We start from the raw sequence: 20,593 nt of genomic DNA, 5'->3' as shown, positions 1-20,593 counted from the left end.
TACTTCTTTTATCACTTTCTAACAATGCATATTCAGTAAGAACATAACAATAGTTGTAATAACTCAGTTATTTCTAATAAACATATTTAAATCTTAATTACCATTTTCAAAATATAATACCAACTAAACATGTTTTGCTATTTCCTTAAGAAAAAGTACTTGTTCACAACTAAATTAGTTACCTCCAAAATATGAGCCAAGTTAAACAGTGGCTATTTTCCTATACCAGTTACTAAATGACACGTTAAATCACTAAAATCACATAGATCTATCCAGGTAACATTCCAAGCAATTGTCTAATTCATGACAAACTTACTGCTATATTACTAATACAGAGTACAAATAAACTACATAAAACTCCTGACTACATAAACCTTTGCCTTTACATCCTATAGGATATATAAAGACAGTGAACAAGATAAGCAAAACGCATTGATGTTTAACTTTACTTTAACACTGTTAATTTTTTTGGATCCAAATCAGCCTAGGAATGAGTCCGAAAAAAGAGTGTAATCATCAGAGAGAATAAATGAAAGCTAAAAAACTGTGGAGTTTTAACATTAGTCCCAATTGGCAGCCATTTAGTGCAGATTTAACTATCTACACTAGAATGTATAATTTACCTGCAAATCCAGTCAATTTTAAAAACTCCTCCCAACATTTTAGCATTCATTCCTGCTGGAAGCACCCAATGTATAGGAGATCCTCCATGATGTGACTCTGAAGAAAGTCTTGCAAATCCTAAGGGGATCAAATCACAATAAATAGGTGCCTAATATAAATGATGTTTTTATATATCCAAATTATTTTTATCCTTACCTTGAAATTTTCCACTCTCTCTGACAGAAAATATTAAGATAACACTCCTTGCAGATCTGAATGCAGCATTTAATTTCTTCTCATTTACTGGCAGTGTGGACCAAACACCCTACACAAATAACATAAAGATCACAGACTGAAATTAATGCAAATCTTTCACCACTGCAATTGTATCTGCAAAAGACCAAGGCTACTGATACTGTTGTATTTTAAATTTAAGTAAGCTATAATTAAGAAAGGTCTTACTTATCAGCTGTCAAAATAATGTGCTAATTTATTATAAACTCAAGAAAAATATGGAGAAAATTCCCAACCTTAACAAAATCATTAAAGATTTTGGGGGAAGGATGTCAAATCTTATGAGATAGAATTCTACATAATAGAAACAATCACCTAGAATTATTTTATTATCACAACGATTTACTGTGGGTAAAAACATGTTTGAAGGTGAATCACAGCATGTACATTTTTCTCCTTAAACTGCTTAATCAAAATAATTAAAAATACTATATTGGTAAATTATAAGTGGAAAATTTCTGTCTGGTTTCTAGCATTTCTCATTTTTCCTATTTAAGTTCAAATTTTTAGACATTAATAGTTTGACTAAAAAAAGCCTCCATCGTACACAGAGCAAGAACAAAGCTACTAATTTCTAAAGCATTGTAATCTATTACTTATTCGTGAAAAGATCAAAAGAAATAGCATGGTAAGGTAAGGCAGAAGCTCTAATTCAGTCAGTCTAGTCTTACAACTAGATCTCATTCACACTAAGTGCTTAATTACTTCTGCCTAAATTCACTCTAGCAGAGAAACAGAATAAACTTCCACGGGATAGCTATTTGGTATATTATTCCATCTAGTTTGATGGATAATGACAAATATAAGACAGTAATACTGACAAAATATGGTTTGAAAAATTATTAATTTTCTAAAAATCAGTAGAGGCTATAATGATTCATTTTAAATCAAGAAAAGGAAAATTTTGTAACGGTGTAACAAATATAGGTATTTTAAAAGAAAATTCAGGGGCGCCTGGGTGGTGCAGTCGGTTAAGCGTCCGACTTCAGCCAGGTCACGATCTCACGGTCCGTGAGTTCGAGCCCCGCGTCAGGCTCTGGGCTGATGGCTCAGAGCCTGGAGCCTGTTTCCGATTCTGTGTCTCCCTCTCTCTCTGCCCCTCCCCCGTTCATGCTCTGTCTCTCTCTGTCCCAAAAAATAAATAAACGTTGAAAAAAAAAAATTAAAAAAAAAAAAAATTTAAAAGAAAATTCATATCTTACAACATCCTAACAGCAACTGGACATATCCTTTTTGTAAAGCCTTGCTTGGGTGGGCCTTTTAGCTAACTCTTTCTCTTTTCTTCTAAATCCAAGTGATATAAAATAAATAAATAAAATAAGTCCAAGTGATGTCACTTCTAAAAATAAAAGAAACTCCCCATAAAAGAATGATTTCTCTTCAACAACATCAAGGTGTAAAAACAGCATCAATATAAAACAAAAAATGGTTGTAGAAACTTTTAAAACGTTACTTCAGTAAGTTAGCATTTGAAAACAGAAACACAAAAATCCAAAAAAATACTCTTTTACAGTACGAAATATAAAACATACATAATTCTTCAATATCAAATATTCTGACTTCTAAAATCACCTTCAAGACTGAAAAGAAAACTCAAATTACTATTAGGTCGCTTACATGGCCACAAAGCAGACCTTAAGTGGCAAGTGGGCTGTGGATCTCTAAAGCTCTAATGAAAATCACAGTATACCACTCAAGATACTCAAGTCTACCTTCACACTTAAAATTTTCAAGACTGGGATAGTTTCAACAGAACTGATGCTAATACCTTAGCTTTGGCAAGAGACACATTCTCATGGTTGTTACTCTTTATGAGAAAAAATCTTGCATCCTGTAGGACATATTTGAGTTTACTGGTTTGATCTGAAAAAAAGAAACCCAAACTGATTAACCAGAAGCCATTATCACAGACATGTAAGCTGTACTAACTGAAATTAGCCCTCTACAACCCAGCTAAACTTTTAAAATTCATAATCACCCATTCAACCTGGAAAGCTAAGCCACAACACATAATAGAGCAAAGCTAAGAAAAGACACCAGCATTCTGTAAGAAGTTAAACCTAATCTAGTGATGTTCCGATATATCAGATTCATATTTAAGTATGAAAATGGCTACAAATTTTATAGATTTCTTTTCCAAAATCATTCATTTAAATAGACGATTATGCTATTAAAAACATATATACTATCCACGGTGTCCAAAACCATAAAATATCCTGAGATTTTTGTTACTGTTCTAAAAGGTATGCAGTAAGAAGTAAATGTGGAGCTGTCTCTATGTAAAACTACATCATTAATTTTTTCTTTAATGCAATATATCAGAACATTACTACATTAAAACCAACTATTAATGGAGAACTAATAAGGCAAAATAATGACTTTATGCAGCATGCAATGAAAACAATTTCAAATTTAAATGATACCTTTTCGGACAGCACGAACGGAAGATGATAATTTCTCATGCTTCTTTTCTGAACCTGTATTTAGCCAAAGTACATTTGTTCAGATTGAGCTTTAATAGAGATAAGACAAAATTTCTACAGTCTTGTCACATAAAGTTCTCATTCAAGACAAATTATTCTTCCTGGCGCACCCACACACACAAAAAAATACTTCTCAATGTGTACGAGTGTTTTGTTTTTTGGGTTGTTTGAATTTTTTAAAAATAATGTATATTTGAACAGTTTCCCACTCAGAAAACTAGTCACTGAATCATCATCTTCCAAGAAAAAAAAAAAAAGTGAAATTCCACTTAAGCAGTAACAGAACAGGATTAAAATAATAAGAAAAAGCTTAGTTTTCTCTAGAATTATTACACTGAACATGCCAAAAATCAATACTAATGAACATCAACAAGTTCACACTAAACTACAGCCTCCACACTTTCTACAGCAAATTACATCAGAATCAGTCAGATATGACCACAAATGAAAGTAAAATGAGGATACCTGCATAGGACTCTGATGCAGAGCTTCCACTTCTATCAAAAACAATTGGAGAGATGCCTCTAGCTCTCTTCCTTTCCTTCTTTTTCTCATCTAAAAAGAATTCAAATGAGATTTTTAAAAACATTACAAGACAGGTACTCAAACAAGAACGTATCACGTGCCTGGTTTCTGCACAATCTCTAATAGTCATTGTTAATCTCTCCCCTGATCCCTCAATTTCCTCAGAAGGTGTTCCATTTCAAAGGTATTGTTCAAACACAGAAACATGTTTCTCCCACCAACTTAAATTAAAAACACATGGCCATAACTGAGAATGACTTATCCTATATATAAAGGTAGTCCTTTGAATAAAGTTTTCCAAGAGGGGGGGAAATCTGCAAATACAACTTTTGTTTCAGTAAAATATACTGTTTCTTTCTACATATCAGGTACCACTGTTCCAAGTCTCTCTCTAAAAAATATACTATCATTCTTCATTACAATTCCAACTCTGATTCTTAGGTGTCTGATGAGCCCTAGAACCCAAAGCTTTTCACTGTAAAAAAAATTAATAATAATACACTAGAGTAAGTTGGTGATTGCTTTTCTGGTTGCCACGGCTTGCTCATGTGTCTTCGAGTTCATTCTTCTTTTCCACTTCCTTCTTGGATTACTGGTCTTTTCTTCAAATTCAATTTAAAGTTTATTCCTAAAATCTTACTGATAGCCTATGTATTTCTACTAAAAAGCTAGGAATCTTCAGTGGATCCAAAAAGTTTACATTACCGGTCAGTTAAGAACCATTTTAATTTGGAACTTCATTAAGCTTAAAAACAAAGACCTAAAATGGATTAGGCTCTCCTGTCTCTGTTTATTGGTATTTTAATTATACCATTATAAGCTCTTTTACTTTTCAGCTAGGAAATAAGAAGGAATAAATATGGAGAGAAAATGCACGAATTTATTTGTATAAAAACAGAAAAATGATCAATGATCCCGCATAAAATTTTATATTATAGAATGACTATAAAGAGTTACCTACTTAAAAAGATTTAGCTAAATTATCTCCTTAATCCTCATAACAAACTCACGCAACACTTAAAGCCATTATTCGCATTTATTGAAAAGGAAACAGAAAAGAGGAGTGGTTAAGCAACATGGCCAGGGTCCCAGTTTCTGGGTGCAGAACCTAGTTCAAATGCAAGTCCTCTTTAAGCCTTGAGCTCTCTTCTTAGCAGCAAACAGAAAAAGTATTTTAATACTGAATGGGGCTTCCAGATCTAACTAGTCTGGAGATGGAAAATCCCAAAGACATTCTAAATTCCTTTTCTTTTAGTTTAAGCATCTTTCCCTTTTTTTATGTTCTGCGGCCTCTCCAAATAGACATAACAATAAGCTTGTGAGTGAGGCTGGTTTTCCTACTGGAGGGCTGAAAGAGAAGAGCAAAGCAGCACATATAAGCACAATTACAAAGCCAAGCCCATTTAAAGCTAGCATCCCTCGGGGGCATAATGGTATCTCAAATAACCAGCTATAGATAAAAGCATTTGTTTCCAGGCTTGCCTGCTTTAAATGATACCCAACTTTCAAAAGTTTTAAGAATCCTTTTCCCTCAGGGCAAACTAGAAGACTTCAACTGAACAGACTGAAGCTTTTTAGTATAAAATGGCTGAAAATCTCACCCAAATAGATGAGTCAGGAGGTTCAAATCCTAAATCTCTCTCATACATGTCTGTTTTGTTCACTGACTACACATTCCTACATAATGCCTGGCACTCAGCAGAAACCCAATTCGGTGACTCAATGAATAGGAAATTCACAGAGATTAAAAGTAAAACCTTGTTAAATTTTTATTTAAAAAGTCTAGCATGTTTTATCATTTTTTTCTCTTTGAATATGTAGAAGTCTAATAAGCATTATGAACTGATCACTAATGATAATACACCTCTTGCTGCTGCTTAAAAACAATACTTTATGGTTCAATCTCACTAACATGATACAGGAAAAAAGAAAAAAGAGAAGCAGAGTTAAGACCCTGCCCAACTGTTACTTTTTTTTAAGAGAAAGCTTCTAAACTTTTAAAATAAATACCATTAGAAATAACTCCTACTGCTCTTAAGAGTTTATGATTGCCTCTTCCAACTACTATTTTCAGATCAAAAGAACAATGAAAGTCATCTAATAAACCTTTAATGACCACCAAATGTCACTTTTATAAAGAAGTTACCAAAGATTCTGAGAAAAAAATAAGGTAAAATAAACTAGAATCTAGAAAATTCATGACACAGAAACTAAACTGTGATCCCCCATGTTTAAAAATAGACATCTCCTAATTAGGGAGTTCCAAATCCACCCCCATTTTTCTTTCACACATTATGATGAGAAACTACTCCATGATAAAGAATAACTTCCTGCCCATAATACAGTCTCTGAAACATGTCCCACATAAGGGATCTTCCAAAGACAATAGTTCCCTTTAGTAAGGAAAGTAAGAATTCCAGGTATCTCTTTTATAATAATAAATCTCTTCTATAAATAGTTTTGGTATCAAGGTTCATGAAACTATTGGTTACCACTGAATTTGAAATGTCTTATCCACAAAAATATGAAGTATTATTAAGCACCTTGATACAGTATCAGCAGCATCTAAGAGCTTATTAAAACTGCAGATTGTTTCAAGTCCTACCCAATTTAAATAAGTCACCTTTGTTTGACTTAAATAAGACATACAAGAAATATTGTTCATAACATGGATACCAAAGATGGCTATAATAAAATATCCTCTACCCCACAGATGTTTCTTACAGTCGTCACAATAAATGAACAAACATTAATTCATATTGTCAATGCACTTTTTGTTTTCCATCATTATAAATTACAAAAAATACATCATCTCATCAGTTTGCAAAAAGTATAACAGGAGAACAGAATTAAAGATTCTACAAATTTTGGGGCCCCTGGGTGGCTCAGTGGGTTAAGTGTCTGACTTCAGCTCAGGTCATGACCTCACAGTTTGTGAGTTTGAGCCCAGAGTTGGGCTCTGTGCTGACAGCTTAGAGCCTGGACAGCCTGCTTCAGATTCTGTGCTTCCCTCTCTCTGTTCCTCCCCCACTCACACTCTAAGTCTCCAAAAAATAAATAAACCTTAAAAAAAAAAAAAAAAAAAAGATTCTGCAAATTTTTATATCAAACTTAACTTCCCATTAATTCAGTTTAACTCTTTAAATCTCTTAAAATCCTGTCTAAACTCTGAAACCTAGAACTCCAGTAAGCAAAAGGTTGAAAGCACTTCAGTTGCCAATCACTAGAAAATAGCTGGCCATTTGCTCTATCACCTATACAATTTTAAGAATGTGACTTACTAACAATGTACTATCAAAATGATAAAACTCTATTAATAATGGAATTGTAACTATTCCGTAATAATAAAAGAATTGTTCTTATATTCCAAAGTTTAGTTCATTTAGTATATATAGCAGATCTGGCTGCATTTTGACATAAGACAGTCATGACAGTATGTGTAACCATCATATAATGGCAAGGGTTCTTTTAATTACCCTGACCTCTCCTTGTTGTACTCTGAATTTTCCCCCAAAAGATGGTCCCCTCTTAGCCTCATGACTGCAACTACCTACCATTCCTATATTTACATCTCACTGATCAGACAGGGATAAAGTGGTAGGACATGTAGTATTGAAGGAATAACCCAAGACAACTCTTAACCAATCTCCCCACAAGAATCTTACACTCTTATTTTCCACCTCTTGTACTTTTACACCAGCCTTTGGGAGACCCTGCAAGTCTGTCAATCCACAGGTACAGAATTGGAAAAACAGTGTGTGTTCCCAAGAGAAAAAGAAAGTTGTTTTGATTTCTATTGCCAAATGACAGAAATCTACAGGTATCAGATATAGAAATACTGTAATGCCAACCAGACAGGTTCCATGTCAGTATTAAGTAGATCAGGTATCAGGGTTTAAACAAACTGCTAACAGGTATGAAAACCTAAGAATTTATAACCTTAAAACCTGAAATACATTTCCATAGAGAAACAATCAGACTTGCATTCATTTAGAATACAATATGAAGTTGGGAAACACATTTACTAAGATATGTAAACCTTACTCAAATGTATTTCTAATACTCAAAGGCATATAATTGTAAAAAAATCATGAGACAGTCTTATTAACATCCCACATCTCTAAATATTTTATAATTCAATTTAAGTATGTTCAAAAATAAAATCAGGTCAATTTTTTTTCTTAAGAGAAACTTATATATACAAAGAGTAGTACCTGATCCATCTGTGCCTGAACCAGATCTGACAGATCCATCTGTGAAGGAAACGGATTCAGAATCAGAGTCGCTAGCTTCACTTCGAGTGTCATAATCATTTCCCTCTTCCTTCTGGTCTCTCTCATCCTGTTCATATTCTTCTTCTTCCTCCTCCTCCTCCTCTTCTTCCTCCTCCTCTTCCTCCTCCTCCTCCTCCTCCTCTTCTCCATCTTCGTCCACTTCTTCATCTTCCTCCGCATCTTCTTCTACCTCTTCATCTTCTTCCACATCTTCCACCCCTTCCTCCTCATTCTCAGTGTTGTTGCCTTGCTCATCAGAAGAACCACTGCTGCCAGTCTCATGGTCAGAGCCATATTCTTCAGAGTTAACTTCTTCCTTAGAAGACTGGCTGGATCTGCTTGCACGTCTATCCACTTCAAGCCCAATTCTCTGATGTTTAAAGAAAAAGGGAATCAGCAGTCATATAACAGATAAAGTCAGACTGAATAAATAGTTCTAATGCCTCAAAAAGAATTGCTTTCTGTTTTATATCTGCAATAACATTTACTACCTCAGAACCATCTGGTGTAGGGGATTTGGTCCTCCTTTCGGGATCCCTTTTCCGGAGACAAGTTTTTTCAGGCTGACTCTTATAAGGTTCTCTAGAAGCACTGCTTGACAAACGAATCTTCCGATCAGCTTCTAGACGCTTGCTTCTTTCAGATCTTTGATATTCCTCATTTTTATACTCTGCAACTGACTTTCCCTTGGTACTAACTATTCTTTTGTTATTGCTGACAGATGAGCTCAGTGGCTTAGAAATCAACTGTCTTGAATGAAGAGAAGGCTTTTGCCGCTTGATGTCAGTAGATTCCATTCGGTCACTTTTTCTTTTTGATCCTTAAAAATACAATTTAAAGAACACATGTAAGTGTTTTATGTCTTCTATTTATTTCACCAAAGATTAACAGAGAGTATGTATCAGAAAGAAAAAAGAGCTCTCATCTTTAAAATGTCTTCTGAAATATTTTTACTGAAAAGTTAATCATAAAGAAACCATAGTTTGCAAATCTGGAATAAATTCATGTATTTGAGAAATTTCACACGTTTGAAAAGAAATAGATTACTTTTATTCATATTGAACTGGGTACCACAGTTTGTAATGATTGCACACTTTTGGTGTTAACTGACCCCAGGAACAAGAGCAAAAGCAAAGTCACTTTCTTAATAAATTAAATCTCTTAATAAATTAAATAATTTAAACTTTTTAGGGACACCGGGGCAGCTCAGTTGGGTAAGCATCTGACTCTTGATTTTGGCTTAGGGCACGATCTCACAGTTCATGAGTCTGAGACCATGTCAGGCTCTGAGCAGACAACACTGAACCTGCTTGGATCCTTCTCTCTTCCTCTCTCTCTCTCTCTGCCCCTCCCTGGCTCACTCCCTCCCTCTCTCTCAAAATAAATAAAACATTTTTTAAAAATTTTAATAAAAAAACCTTATTTTAACAAAAAAACTTAAAATATTACATACCCTTTTTCTCGTTTTTATCTTGTTCACTCTCTGGATTATACAGTTCATCATCCTGTTCTGGTACTTCAGTCAAAATGTCATCTAGAACATTAAGTTCTCCATCTGAAGGCAGGAAATTAAAAATAGGGAAAAATCATTACCATTAAGCATTTATCTTTGACTATGTTGGGTCTACGTAAATATGGAAACATAACCGTCAAAGACCTTTTATTTCAGAATCAAGACACGACAGTAATTCTATAAAACCATACAAGATAAAGGACGTGATACAGAACTCTGGACTACAAAGCCAGGAGTAGTGTACACCCACTCCATAGGGTATGAAAGGACATAGTGGAGTACAAGAGAAAACGTTAAAAACTTCTATATCTGTACTTCAACCTCTAATTTCTCATTTTTGTAACTGCTTTAAAATGTGCATAAAAAATTAGAACAGAAATACTTGTGTGTAACATAAACACACACCTACCAAGGATGGTGAGTACTCCTCACAACCTACTTATTGATTACCAAGAAAAAAATAATTTTACAGTGGAGAAACCTGGCAGATTCTAACTTAACCAAGTAATCAAAATTAACATCACCAGCAGTATGTCAAATCAGTATTACAGACTTGGCATGATGCACTAAGAATAAAACAATTCTGTGATATTCCCAGCCAAAATGCAAACTCTGGGGGTGCCTGGGTGGCTCAGTCAGTTAAGCATCCGACTTCGACTCAGGTCACAATCTTGAGGTCCATGGGTTTTGAGCCGTGCATCGGGCTCTGTGCAGACAGCTCAGAGCCTAGATCCTGCATCTCCCTCTCTTTCTGCCCCTCCCCCTCTCACGCTCTTTCTCTCTCAAAAAAAAAAAAAAAAAATTAAATTAAAAAAATGCAAACTCTGAACCTATACTTAAGGAAACATCAAACTGAAACAAAGGGTCATGAGATAATACCAATCCGCTAATACCAATCCACTAAGAAACTACTCCAGATTAAAAGACTTAAGAGATACAATAACTGAACAAGGCACACGACTGGGAAACTAGTGAAATTTAAATAAGGTCTGTAGAGTATGGTACCACTCTGTTAATTTCCTGATTTTGATACTACTATAGTTAAATTAAAGAAAATCCTATTTCTTAGGAAATACACACTCAAGTATTAGGGACGAAGAAGCACCGTGTCTAAAACTGGCAAACAGTTCAGGAAAAAAGTGTGTCTGCATATGCATATATCCACATATATTCACAGAAAGAGAGAATAGAGAATGAATTCAAGAAAAACGATGTGGTAAAAAGTTAACATTTGTGGAATATAATTCAAAGAGAAAAAAAATTTTTGTACTATTCATTTATCTATTCTGTCCAAAATATGTCAAAATAACATTAAAAGTAAAAAAAAAAAAGTATTGATGTGCTACACAATCAAAAACGTTTGAAACTGCTGGTATCAACTCTGAAAAGTGTAACTTGTTCAGTCAAGAGAACTACTGACTACAATTAACATGCTGAATGATCATGAAAACCTACAACTCAGTTTTGTCACTGCATTCCCACGTATACAACAGGACAAAGTAAGTTCTAAGAAATACATGCAAATATTTACCACCTTAAATTGATTTTTTTTAAATAATACACTAAAATTAATGGTAAATGCTTTGAACACTTAAGTATTCTGGTGCCAAAAATATCTTTCCAAATTCAAGGTGTGGTAAAGAGAAATGTGAACTCATAAACGTTGATGGGTTAGGACAATTACATTTATGGTTCAAGCCAAAAAGCAAAGCCCGTTCAAAAGTATAGCAAGCATGGAGCCACGTGGATGGCTCAATTGGTTAAGCGTCCAACCTCCTCTCAGGTCATAATCTCACAGCTCGAGCCCCACATCGGGCTCTCTGTCAGCACAGATCCCCCCCTTTGGATCCTCTGTCCCCTTCTCTCTCTGCCCCTCCCCCGCACACATGTGTGTGCACACACACTCTCTCTAAAATAAACATTTTTTTTTAATTAAAAAAAAAAAGTATAGCTAGGGTTACTTTTTTATATATATAGCAAGGGTTATTAACCTGACCTGAGGTCTATAAACAATTAAATCAGACTAAAATATCTCCAAAGGGAGACAGAAATCAGTGACTGAAGAGAACTAAAACACAATGTAGGCATGATAGGAAAGTAAGCAAGGTTACTTACATAGGATACAGGAAAAAGTAACATCTCAGTATTTGGAGTCAAACACAGTTTCTGTGTAAGAACATCAAAAGTGACACTGCCTGGAATGGCATAGCAATTCCTTTCTTTGGGTGGTTAAGAGCATACTTTACTGTTTTTCTAAAATATATACATCATATGAATTTTTATTTACTTCTAGCTCTCTGATCAGTAAAACACTGGATCCAACAGATGTTCACAGAATTAACTATATTTCTGAACAACAAGTATCACAACGAAATAAGCAATTAAGTAAACACAGTGCTACACACATCTTTTCATGAAATCACTAATTCCATTAGGAGAAAGAACAACCCAAAAGCCTGAACATTCACCTTAAATTATATACTTTACATGTGCTAAACCTAACACAGAATGAACTGTACAGGTTAATTTAAATCAATATAAATTTCAGGCATGAAATTAGATCATGGTTTCCCTATTAAAAAAAAGGTCATTATTGTTTTAAAAAGCCTTAACAAATAAGTGTATTAATCAAATGTAGAGACTGGTTGCAGTTTTAAAAAGCAGCTACAGGGGCGCCTGGGTGGCTCAGTTGGTTAAGCGTCCGACTTCAGCTCAGGTCACGATCTCGCGGTCCGTGAGTTCGAGCCCCGCGTCGGGCTCTGGGCTGATGGCTCGGAGCCTGGAGCGTGTTTCCGATTCTGTGTCTCCCTCTCTCTCTGCCCCTCCCCAGTTCATGCTCTGTCTCTCTCTGTCTCAAAAATAAATAAAACGTTAAAAAAAAAAAAAAAAAAAACAGCTACAGGGGCACCTGTGTGGCTCAGTCAGTTGAGCATCCGCCTCGGCTCAGATCACGAACTCAAAGACTGTGACTTCGAGCCCTGCATTGGGCTCTGTGCTGACAGCTCAGAGCCTGGAGCCTGCTTCGGATTCTGTGTCTCCCTCTCTCTCTGCCCCTCCCCTGCTCATGCTGTCTCTCTCTGTCTCAAAAAATAAATAAAAACATTAAAAAAAATTTTTTTAAAGTAGCTACAAATTTTTAACACAACAAATATTAACCAATGCTTCCTTTTTTTCCCTTTTAACATTTTACCACTTTTACATATATCCTATATACATAAATGAATCACCTAAGGTATGTTTTATCATCCATTACTTCAGATAAAGAAAAGGAAGCTCAAAAGTGCCAGGTGACCAAATTCACTTGTCTAGAAACAGTTGGGGGTACAAGCCTCCAGTTCAGGTTTTCTAAAATCTATAGTTAAATTAAAAGGGAAGTAGTAGTCGGGGCGCCTGGGTGGCGCAGTCGGTTAAGCGTCCGACTTCAGCTCAGGTCACGATCTCGCGGTCTGTGAGTTCGAGCCCCGCGTCAGGCTCTGGGCTGATGGCTCAGAGCCTGGAGCCTGTTTCCGATTCTGTGTCTCCTTCTCTCTCTGCCCCTCCCCCGTTCATGCTCTGTCTCTCTCTGTCCCAAAAATAAATAAACGCTGAAAAAAAAAAAAAAAAAGGGAAGTAGTAGTAAAATCTTTAAACAAAGTATAAGGGCACAAAAAAAATGCAAAATATTATTAAAAAGTAATGTGCACTAGATTAATTTCAATTAATGCACCAGAAAGCCCTGTATGAGTGACACTGTAACATCTTGAAATTTACTTTAGGATCAAACACTACATTCTCACTTGATGGTCTACAAATTTTTATGTATTATACTCCGTGACATCAATAATCTGTGGTTTTATCACAGTATTGGCAAACTAAGGCCTGCAGAACAAATTCAGCCTATGGCTTGCTTTTTTTAACCAGTAAGGTAAAAATAAGAATGGTTTCTGCATCTTAAAGGTTGTGTTTTAAAGGGGGGGGGGGGACAGACACACACAAAAAAATATGACAAACCCTTCTGTGGCCCACAAAGCCTAAAATGTCATTTATTATATAACCCTTTACAAAATGTTTGCCAACCCCTAATATAAATGACATTTTTTTAATGTTTTTTTGAGAGAGAGAGAGAGAGAGAGAAAGAGAGAGAGCACACGTGAGCGCACACACACGTGAGGAAGGGCAGAGGAAAAGGGAGAGAGAGAATCCCAAGCAGGTCCCATGCTGTCAGCACAGAGCCCAACACAGGGCTTGAGCTCTCAAACCATGAGTTCATGACCTAAGCCAAAACCAAGAGTCGGACACTTAACTGACTGAGCCACACAGGCGTCCCTAAAATGAACTAATTATGAAGAAAATGAAGATTATTTAAATATTCTCAGAAACTACCACTGCTGAATACTAATCATCACTGGCATATCCTTTTGGGAAAAAAAAATAGTTCTAACATAAAATAACACCCACTAGTTCTCTAGCATGACCTTTAAACTACCTTAACAAATTTAATTTTTATTTTAATTTTTTAAATAAACCTTTAATAAAGAGTTTTAAATCACTCTTTGCCCTAAAATTATACACTAATATACTGTATAAATATTCATATACATTCAATTCCTTCATAGTAGCTTGACAGCACCCAACCTAAGAATATTAATACTAAAATGAACAAAGATCAGTAAATGTCATTAAGAGTTCCATGAACATACAATTCATATACTACAAAAATAACTCATAGAAGTATATACTTCTATGAGATAAAGCATTTCACAATGTTTTTTGAAAAATCTACATAAAGAATACGGTACTTTTTTAAAGCTATTTTAAAAACTCAAAAACTGTTCAAGGTTTCACAACAGAATGAATTTTGTCACAATGAATTAGCTCAAACGAAACAAAATTACTCATTAAACAGTATTTCTATTTACAGCTAAAACTCAAATCCATCCAAAGTTATACCCTAACAACTTGCATGAATCTAGCTCTTGGACACTGCTTTGAAAACTTTAAGGATTTAATATAAAAATCCAGACCTTGCATTTTTTGAACGGACTATTTGGTCATTAGGGATCTAGATTCTCACCTGAAAGCAACCAGCTGGAGCAGTCCTGATAGTCTTCTGTTAAGACACAGAGAGGTAGTAACATGTCAAGGCTTTGCAAGAGACAATCTGGGTTTATGCCGGATGAATACGTGCATTTACAAATACTGCTTGCACACAGACCGTGCTTGCTCTTTTCCTTTTGTTTAACCTATCACCTACCATTAACTATTAAAGAAGTACTTTATCTGCTGGACCCTAGTATGCATAAAAGCCTGCAACTCATGCATAACAATGTTAAATAACTGCAAATAAACTTAATATGCATGATACTTTGTGAAAGAGTAGAAACGGTAAGGAGGACAATCGTACTCAACTCTAGTTGATTAACTGCCTTGACAAAATTCAAGAACCATGTTGTCAGAGATCTTCCAAATTTTCAAGGATTCCCAAACTCAGATTTTCATGTGGACTTAAATGATGGACTTAAACATTGTCTCAAAGATAACACAAAGCGGCTTGCTGCTAGCTTGACTCCTCTGTAGAAGTGCAATCATCTGTGAATGTTTTGCATTCACAATATATGATGTATATGAACCTCATTATCATCACTGGTGCAAACTAGCACAATCTCAGTTACCGTCACAATTACCAAACTGAGTTTTCCAGGGATATAGGAGGCAAAAGAAAATAAAAACAATCATTGTTTTAAAGCTTGTTCAAAAATTTTCAAGATGTTAGGACTAACAAAACTTCTTTTTTATTGTTTTATCGGGGGATTTTTTTTAAGTTTATTTATTTTGAGAGTGCGTGAGTGAGGATGCGCATGAGTGAGTACACGCAGGCGTGCATGGGTTAGGGATAGAGAGAGGGAGACCGAGAATCCCAAGCAAGCTCCACACTGCCACACAGAGCCCACTGAAAGAGATCGTGACCCAAGCCGAAATCAAGAACCAGAAACCCAACCGACACAGCCACCCAGGTACCCCAGTTTGTTTTACATAATCATGGGAAAATGGAAATCTAACTGGCTTTCAAAGTACTTTAACCACCAGAAGGTTAGGTATATAACAAGAATTCCAGAATGCAGCCCACAGAACTGAAGTGACATAACAAAAATCTCACAACTATGCATACAAATGTAGTGCTCTTTCCATTATACCAGAATTACACTTTAATCTTGCAATTCCTGGCCCAGGAAGGCCACAAGCCTTAACTCCAGGGATATCAGTGTAGAAAATTAACCTTTATCTGAGAAAGCAGCCCATTGTTTTGGACCTGGAAACTTCTGGGTCAGGAGATACAAAGTGCTATTTATTTGAGGGTCGGGAACAAAGACCTAGAGTATTTAAAGAAAACTGGCCAGTTAAGTATACTACACATTTTGTTTTACGTCACAGAACACCGAAGAGATTATATCTTTTAATTCATTTAATATAGTTTTAGTCGGCTTTGACAATGAAGCAAAATTTCCTGGAACCTACCCTTCTGTTACATTTTGCATTAGACCAGTCTCAGTTACTTTGTCATTCAAAACTGTCATTCCTCTAAATGAAGTGTAGAGACTTGCATTTCCCATCACATCCAAATTTTCTGCTCTAAGCATAGTAAGCGTACAATCTGAAGTTTAAGGAGAGTATTTTAAATTTTTTTGTCCTATTTCTATTTGGGTAAAACAAATACATTGGGTTATCAAATACATACTCTATGCTTTCTAAAGCCCTAACTAAAGTGAACCAAGAAAGTCAATCTTTTTCTAAGGACTCACTATAAACAGGGCTGAAGTATGTTCATAAAATATGTGTATGTATATATAACTGTGTGTACATATTTATATGCTCTTGCCTGTGTGACTGTGTGTATACATACACAATTTAAACTGACAAAATCCTTGGCTTTGGATAGCAGAGGCAAATGTCTCATGGTCAGTTATGAACCAAGTCCAACCTTGCAAGTCATTTCTTCAAGGCACTGAGTCATGATTACTGTACGTCAGGAACGTGGTGAGTAAGATAGACCTACTCTTAGCCCTCATGGAGCTTTCCGTTCAGTAATGTAGAAAAACATGTTACTTATGAAAGTGGTAAATCACTTTCCACACTTTGGATAAACTTTTACACTGTTTTTCGGAGAGAACTTCGTAAGACCTTAAGAAATAAAACGCATACAAAGTATTTAAAATAGAAAAGATTTGTATTCCTCATAAAGTATTAGTATCATTCAAATCTATTTTTTGGACAAATAATCACCACAGGAATCAGAGGGAGTTGGCAATCTGTCCAGTTATATAGGCTTCAGGTTCTAAATATGGGTATTATAGAAGTATAATAGAAGTTAATGTCTATTTATTACATAGCCAATGTAGAAAGCCCAATAACCCAACGACTCTATAACCAAGTCTTTTAACTGTTCTGTGACCAACAGCAAACGTCTGCAATTTAAATTCATTTCTCATCAAGATTTTACATCATTCATGAAATCATTTAAGGCCTGTGAGAAGTCTAAGATTCTTAGAGGGCTTAAGTTTATAATTTCATAATGTTTTGCATAAGGTAACTACTGACAAATACTTCATTTCCCACTTTTTCTTGCAGAAGTATAAGGAAGAGTGAATTAGGTATTCTAATTCTGGTTCTTTTTCTGGCTGTGTAACAATGATAAATAAAGTTAGGTGAAACACCCTGGAACTCAGTTTCTTTATTTGCAAAATGAATTATTCTGGAAATCTTCCCATTACAAAATTAAATAAGCAATTCCAATAGGTTTTATATTTGCTAGCTTTCCCACTAGAGACCATCTTTGAGCTAATCTATAAAGACAAGCACTAATATCAAAGATTTAAGAGATACAAACTCCACTATGGGAATTAATTTTTTTAAAAAACTACAAAAATGTGAGTTCTTTCAAAAGTTGGATGACTACCCTAAGTATTGCTAATAGGTGACATTACATGTTCTTAAGAACTTTCATCATTAAATCCATCTCTAAAACAATTTTTAAAACATCACCTACTTTCAGGGCGCCTGGGTGGCTCAGTTGGTTAAGTGTCCAACTCTTGATTTTGGATCGGGTCATGATCATCACGGTTCGTGAGATACATGGGCACTTTGGGCTCTGCGTTGAATGACAGCGCAAAGCCTGTTTGGGATTCTCTCTCCCTCTCTCTCTCTCTCTCTCTCTCTCTCTGTCTCTCAAAATAAATAAACTTAAAAATGACTCTTCTTCCAAAATGCACTTTACTGTATCTACTCTATTACTAATTTAACAACTGTGTTCATTTTAACAATGAATCCTTGAGAAGTACGGACTTTTACTCATTTTGTATTTGGTTTACCTTACCGATCACAACCAGCACTCACTCCAACACAGAGCTCATAGATTACATTCTGATGCAATCAAATGTCGACTGAATGAATTCTTATTGATTGAAATGATCTATTGTAATAACTAAATTTACTACTAATTAAAAGCAGTCCCTTTTTTGTCACTAACACCTTGCAACCCGACCTTCACATTCTTTTCGTGCTTCTCAAAGGGGTGCATTTTTTAAGACTTAGGTCAAACTACGACAACCTAATCACTGAATTGGTTTAAAATAGCCCCAATTTCTTAAAGATACTTCCACACACTCCAGGCTCCAAGCTTGTCCCTATCCTAGAGCAGTTTAATGAAGCATGAAGACTCATCTTTCTCTTAAGGAGAAAAACTAAAGAGATCATGGGCCTAGTGCAACTTGACTCTAGAATCCATTCAACAAATCCCCACCCCAAGTTGGTTAGCCACACTGAAGAGGAGATCTGTGAGGTATATACAGGGCAGCAGCAGCACCATATTTTTGTTAACTATAACCTTCCCAAAACAATCATGATAATCTTAAGGTTAGAAAAGACCCTAAAAGCAGCATCTAAACTAGACCACTCTCCAGACAGGTATTGATCCAGGATATACATAAACATCTGTAGCACTTGGGAGGTCGGTTTTTCAAAAGACAGGACATCCCTTTCTACCAACATCAGTTTTTCCTATATTTACTGTAACTGTATTACTCCTTCAGCTCTCTATAAATTACACCCATTTGTTCCTGGTTGTACCTTCTGGGAGCTAACACAACGTGTTTCTATCAAAATAGTGGCTAGGATTTTTTTTTTTTTTTTTGCCATGTCTAAGTCATATAATTATTGCTTCAAACATCATGTTTTCCAAAATAAGTGTTCGAGGAACCAGAGGGGCAATTCTTGCCACTTTGCCTATTTAACAGGAAGAGCCACAAATTACTTGTAGATATTTCTCGAGATTACTAATCCACCTGTACCACTTCTTAAAAATGCTCACTTACTAGACTACCAGCTTTGGCCGTGGCATTAAGGATTTTCGAAATTTTGCCTAAAAGAAAGGGTCGTTCTGAAAATACGCATTACACCCGCATAATCCTACCAGGAAATAAACCCAAGGGCCTGCCACTAAGAACAGGCCCTCTCAGCCGCGCCCAGGACTGCAGAACGGAAAAAGAAGAGAATTAGATCAAAACACAAAACAAAACAAAACAAAAAAACCCAGGAGAGATGAAGTGCTAGGTGGGTCGGAGATCGAGGACGCCAAGAGCAGGCCTAGTCTCTTCCAGCGGGTGCAAGTGTCTCGGTTGGGACGGATCGGCTCCGCGCGGGGCAGGCTAACCTCCCCAACCCCCACCCCGCAACGACAACCACGGCTCCATCGACCGATTCCCGAGTGTCGCCTCCTCCCGTCACCTTTCTCCGCACTAACCTTTCTCCTCCCGGCTGTCGGCCGCCATTGCTCCCCTCCTGTTTCCGCTGCTGCTGCTGCTGCTGCTGCCGCCGCCGCCGCCGCTTCGACGCGACCCGCGCGGGCGCCGCAGCCGCGGCAGCCGTAGCACGGGCACGTCCGTCAGTCCGTCCGCTGGGCTGCGCGCTTCCCACCTTGGCCTCTACCGCTCACCTTTCTCAACTCACCCTTTTTCTCCTCGCTTCTTCCCTTTCTCCCTTTTCTCCTTTCACTCCAGCCTCTGGCGCCCTAGGCCCGGCCTTCCCGTTGGGGCTTGGGTACGGGAGGGGGTAGGGGGAGGGAAGGGAAACAGATGGCGACGGCGGGCGGCGCTAAAATGGAGCCTGCTTCCTGCTTGAAACAATCCCGCTCCCGAAATGCCCTGCGCTGTTTACGCTTCGTTCCTCCCTGGGACCGTCAGAGTGCGGAGAGGGGCGGGAGAAACGCGGGGTGGGCAAGGGAAACGTGATAACGTCAGCACGTCGCTTCGTCTCCCACAGCCCGGATGTCCACGGATTGAGTCTTCTTTTCAGCGATTAGATCGCCGAAATTACGGTTTATTGAGCACCCCGTAGCGATGCGTACACCCTGGTGGCGCTGTTTTCTCACCTGAAAAGCCTACTGACGGACCTTCCCGAGGACAAAAGATGCTTCTGGTTGTTACGCGGATCTCCTAATTCTGGAAATCGGAGACTTAGGATAAATCTGGGCGGGTCCCTTTGCCGCCGCCACTTTGTACTCTTAGTGCCAAATAGACTTTCATAGTTGGTGCCCTAGGGTTAGCCAAAGGCAGCGCAGGATGCAACCCGCTCACTTGTCACAAAAGCCTACTAGTTTTGCTGTTAATTGGGGAAATTAATTCTATTGTACTTTAGTATAGCTTTGTAATTCATGTAATAACATTTGATTTAGGTATTTATTGAGGCGCTGGGGTACACAGTTGATTTAAACAGAGTATTGAGAAATTGAAACTACTGAAGTGACCAAAAATTACTCAACTACATAATGTGGTAAAATCTGCAAGGAAACTTGCATAAAGTTTATGGTCCAAAGGACTGAAAATGTCATTTTGCTTTACTGCTCGGTAACTGAGTTTACCTGGGAAGGA

The 20,593-nt window shown here is 36.7% G+C and overlaps 1 protein-coding gene across 3 annotated transcripts in view; it reads right to left on the bottom strand.

The window, feature by feature from the left end:
• The window catches only part of YTHDC1 (YTH N6-methyladenosine RNA binding protein C1), a 36,398-nt gene extending 16,540 nt beyond the window's left edge, over positions 1-19,858 (bottom strand). For 2 of the 3 annotated variants that reach the window (XM_047090780.1, XM_047090781.1), the window contains exons 1-9: positions 19,468-19,858; positions 9,633-9,734; positions 8,671-8,999; positions 8,120-8,549; positions 3,846-3,935; positions 3,321-3,374; positions 2,666-2,760; positions 820-928; positions 624-741 (exon numbers count right to left, since the gene is read on the bottom strand). In XM_047090780.1, coding sequence (XP_046946736.1) covers positions 624-741; positions 820-928; positions 2,666-2,760; positions 3,321-3,374; positions 3,846-3,935; positions 8,120-8,549; positions 8,671-8,999; positions 9,633-9,734; positions 19,468-19,495 — 1,355 coding nt within the window. In that variant the 5' untranslated portion in view covers positions 19,496-19,858. Of the gene's footprint in view, positions 1-623; positions 742-819; positions 929-2,665; positions 2,761-3,320; positions 3,375-3,845; positions 3,936-8,119; positions 8,550-8,670; positions 9,000-9,632; positions 9,735-14,745; positions 14,825-19,467 lie in introns of those variants that run through there. The other variant, XM_047090779.1, reaches the window with a different exon arrangement.
• Positions 19,859-20,593: the final 735 nt, after the last annotated feature.

This window comes from Lynx rufus, unplaced genomic scaffold, assembly GCF_022079265.1.
Source record: "Lynx rufus isolate CCGP_SWC_20201006 ecotype Redwood Valley unplaced genomic scaffold, mLynRuf1.p SCAF_3, whole genome shotgun sequence".
NCBI lineage: Eukaryota > Metazoa > Chordata > Mammalia > Carnivora > Felidae > Lynx > Lynx rufus.
The sequence above is the reverse complement of the archived record's forward strand: the minus strand, read 5'-3'. Positions and strand labels throughout refer to the sequence as shown.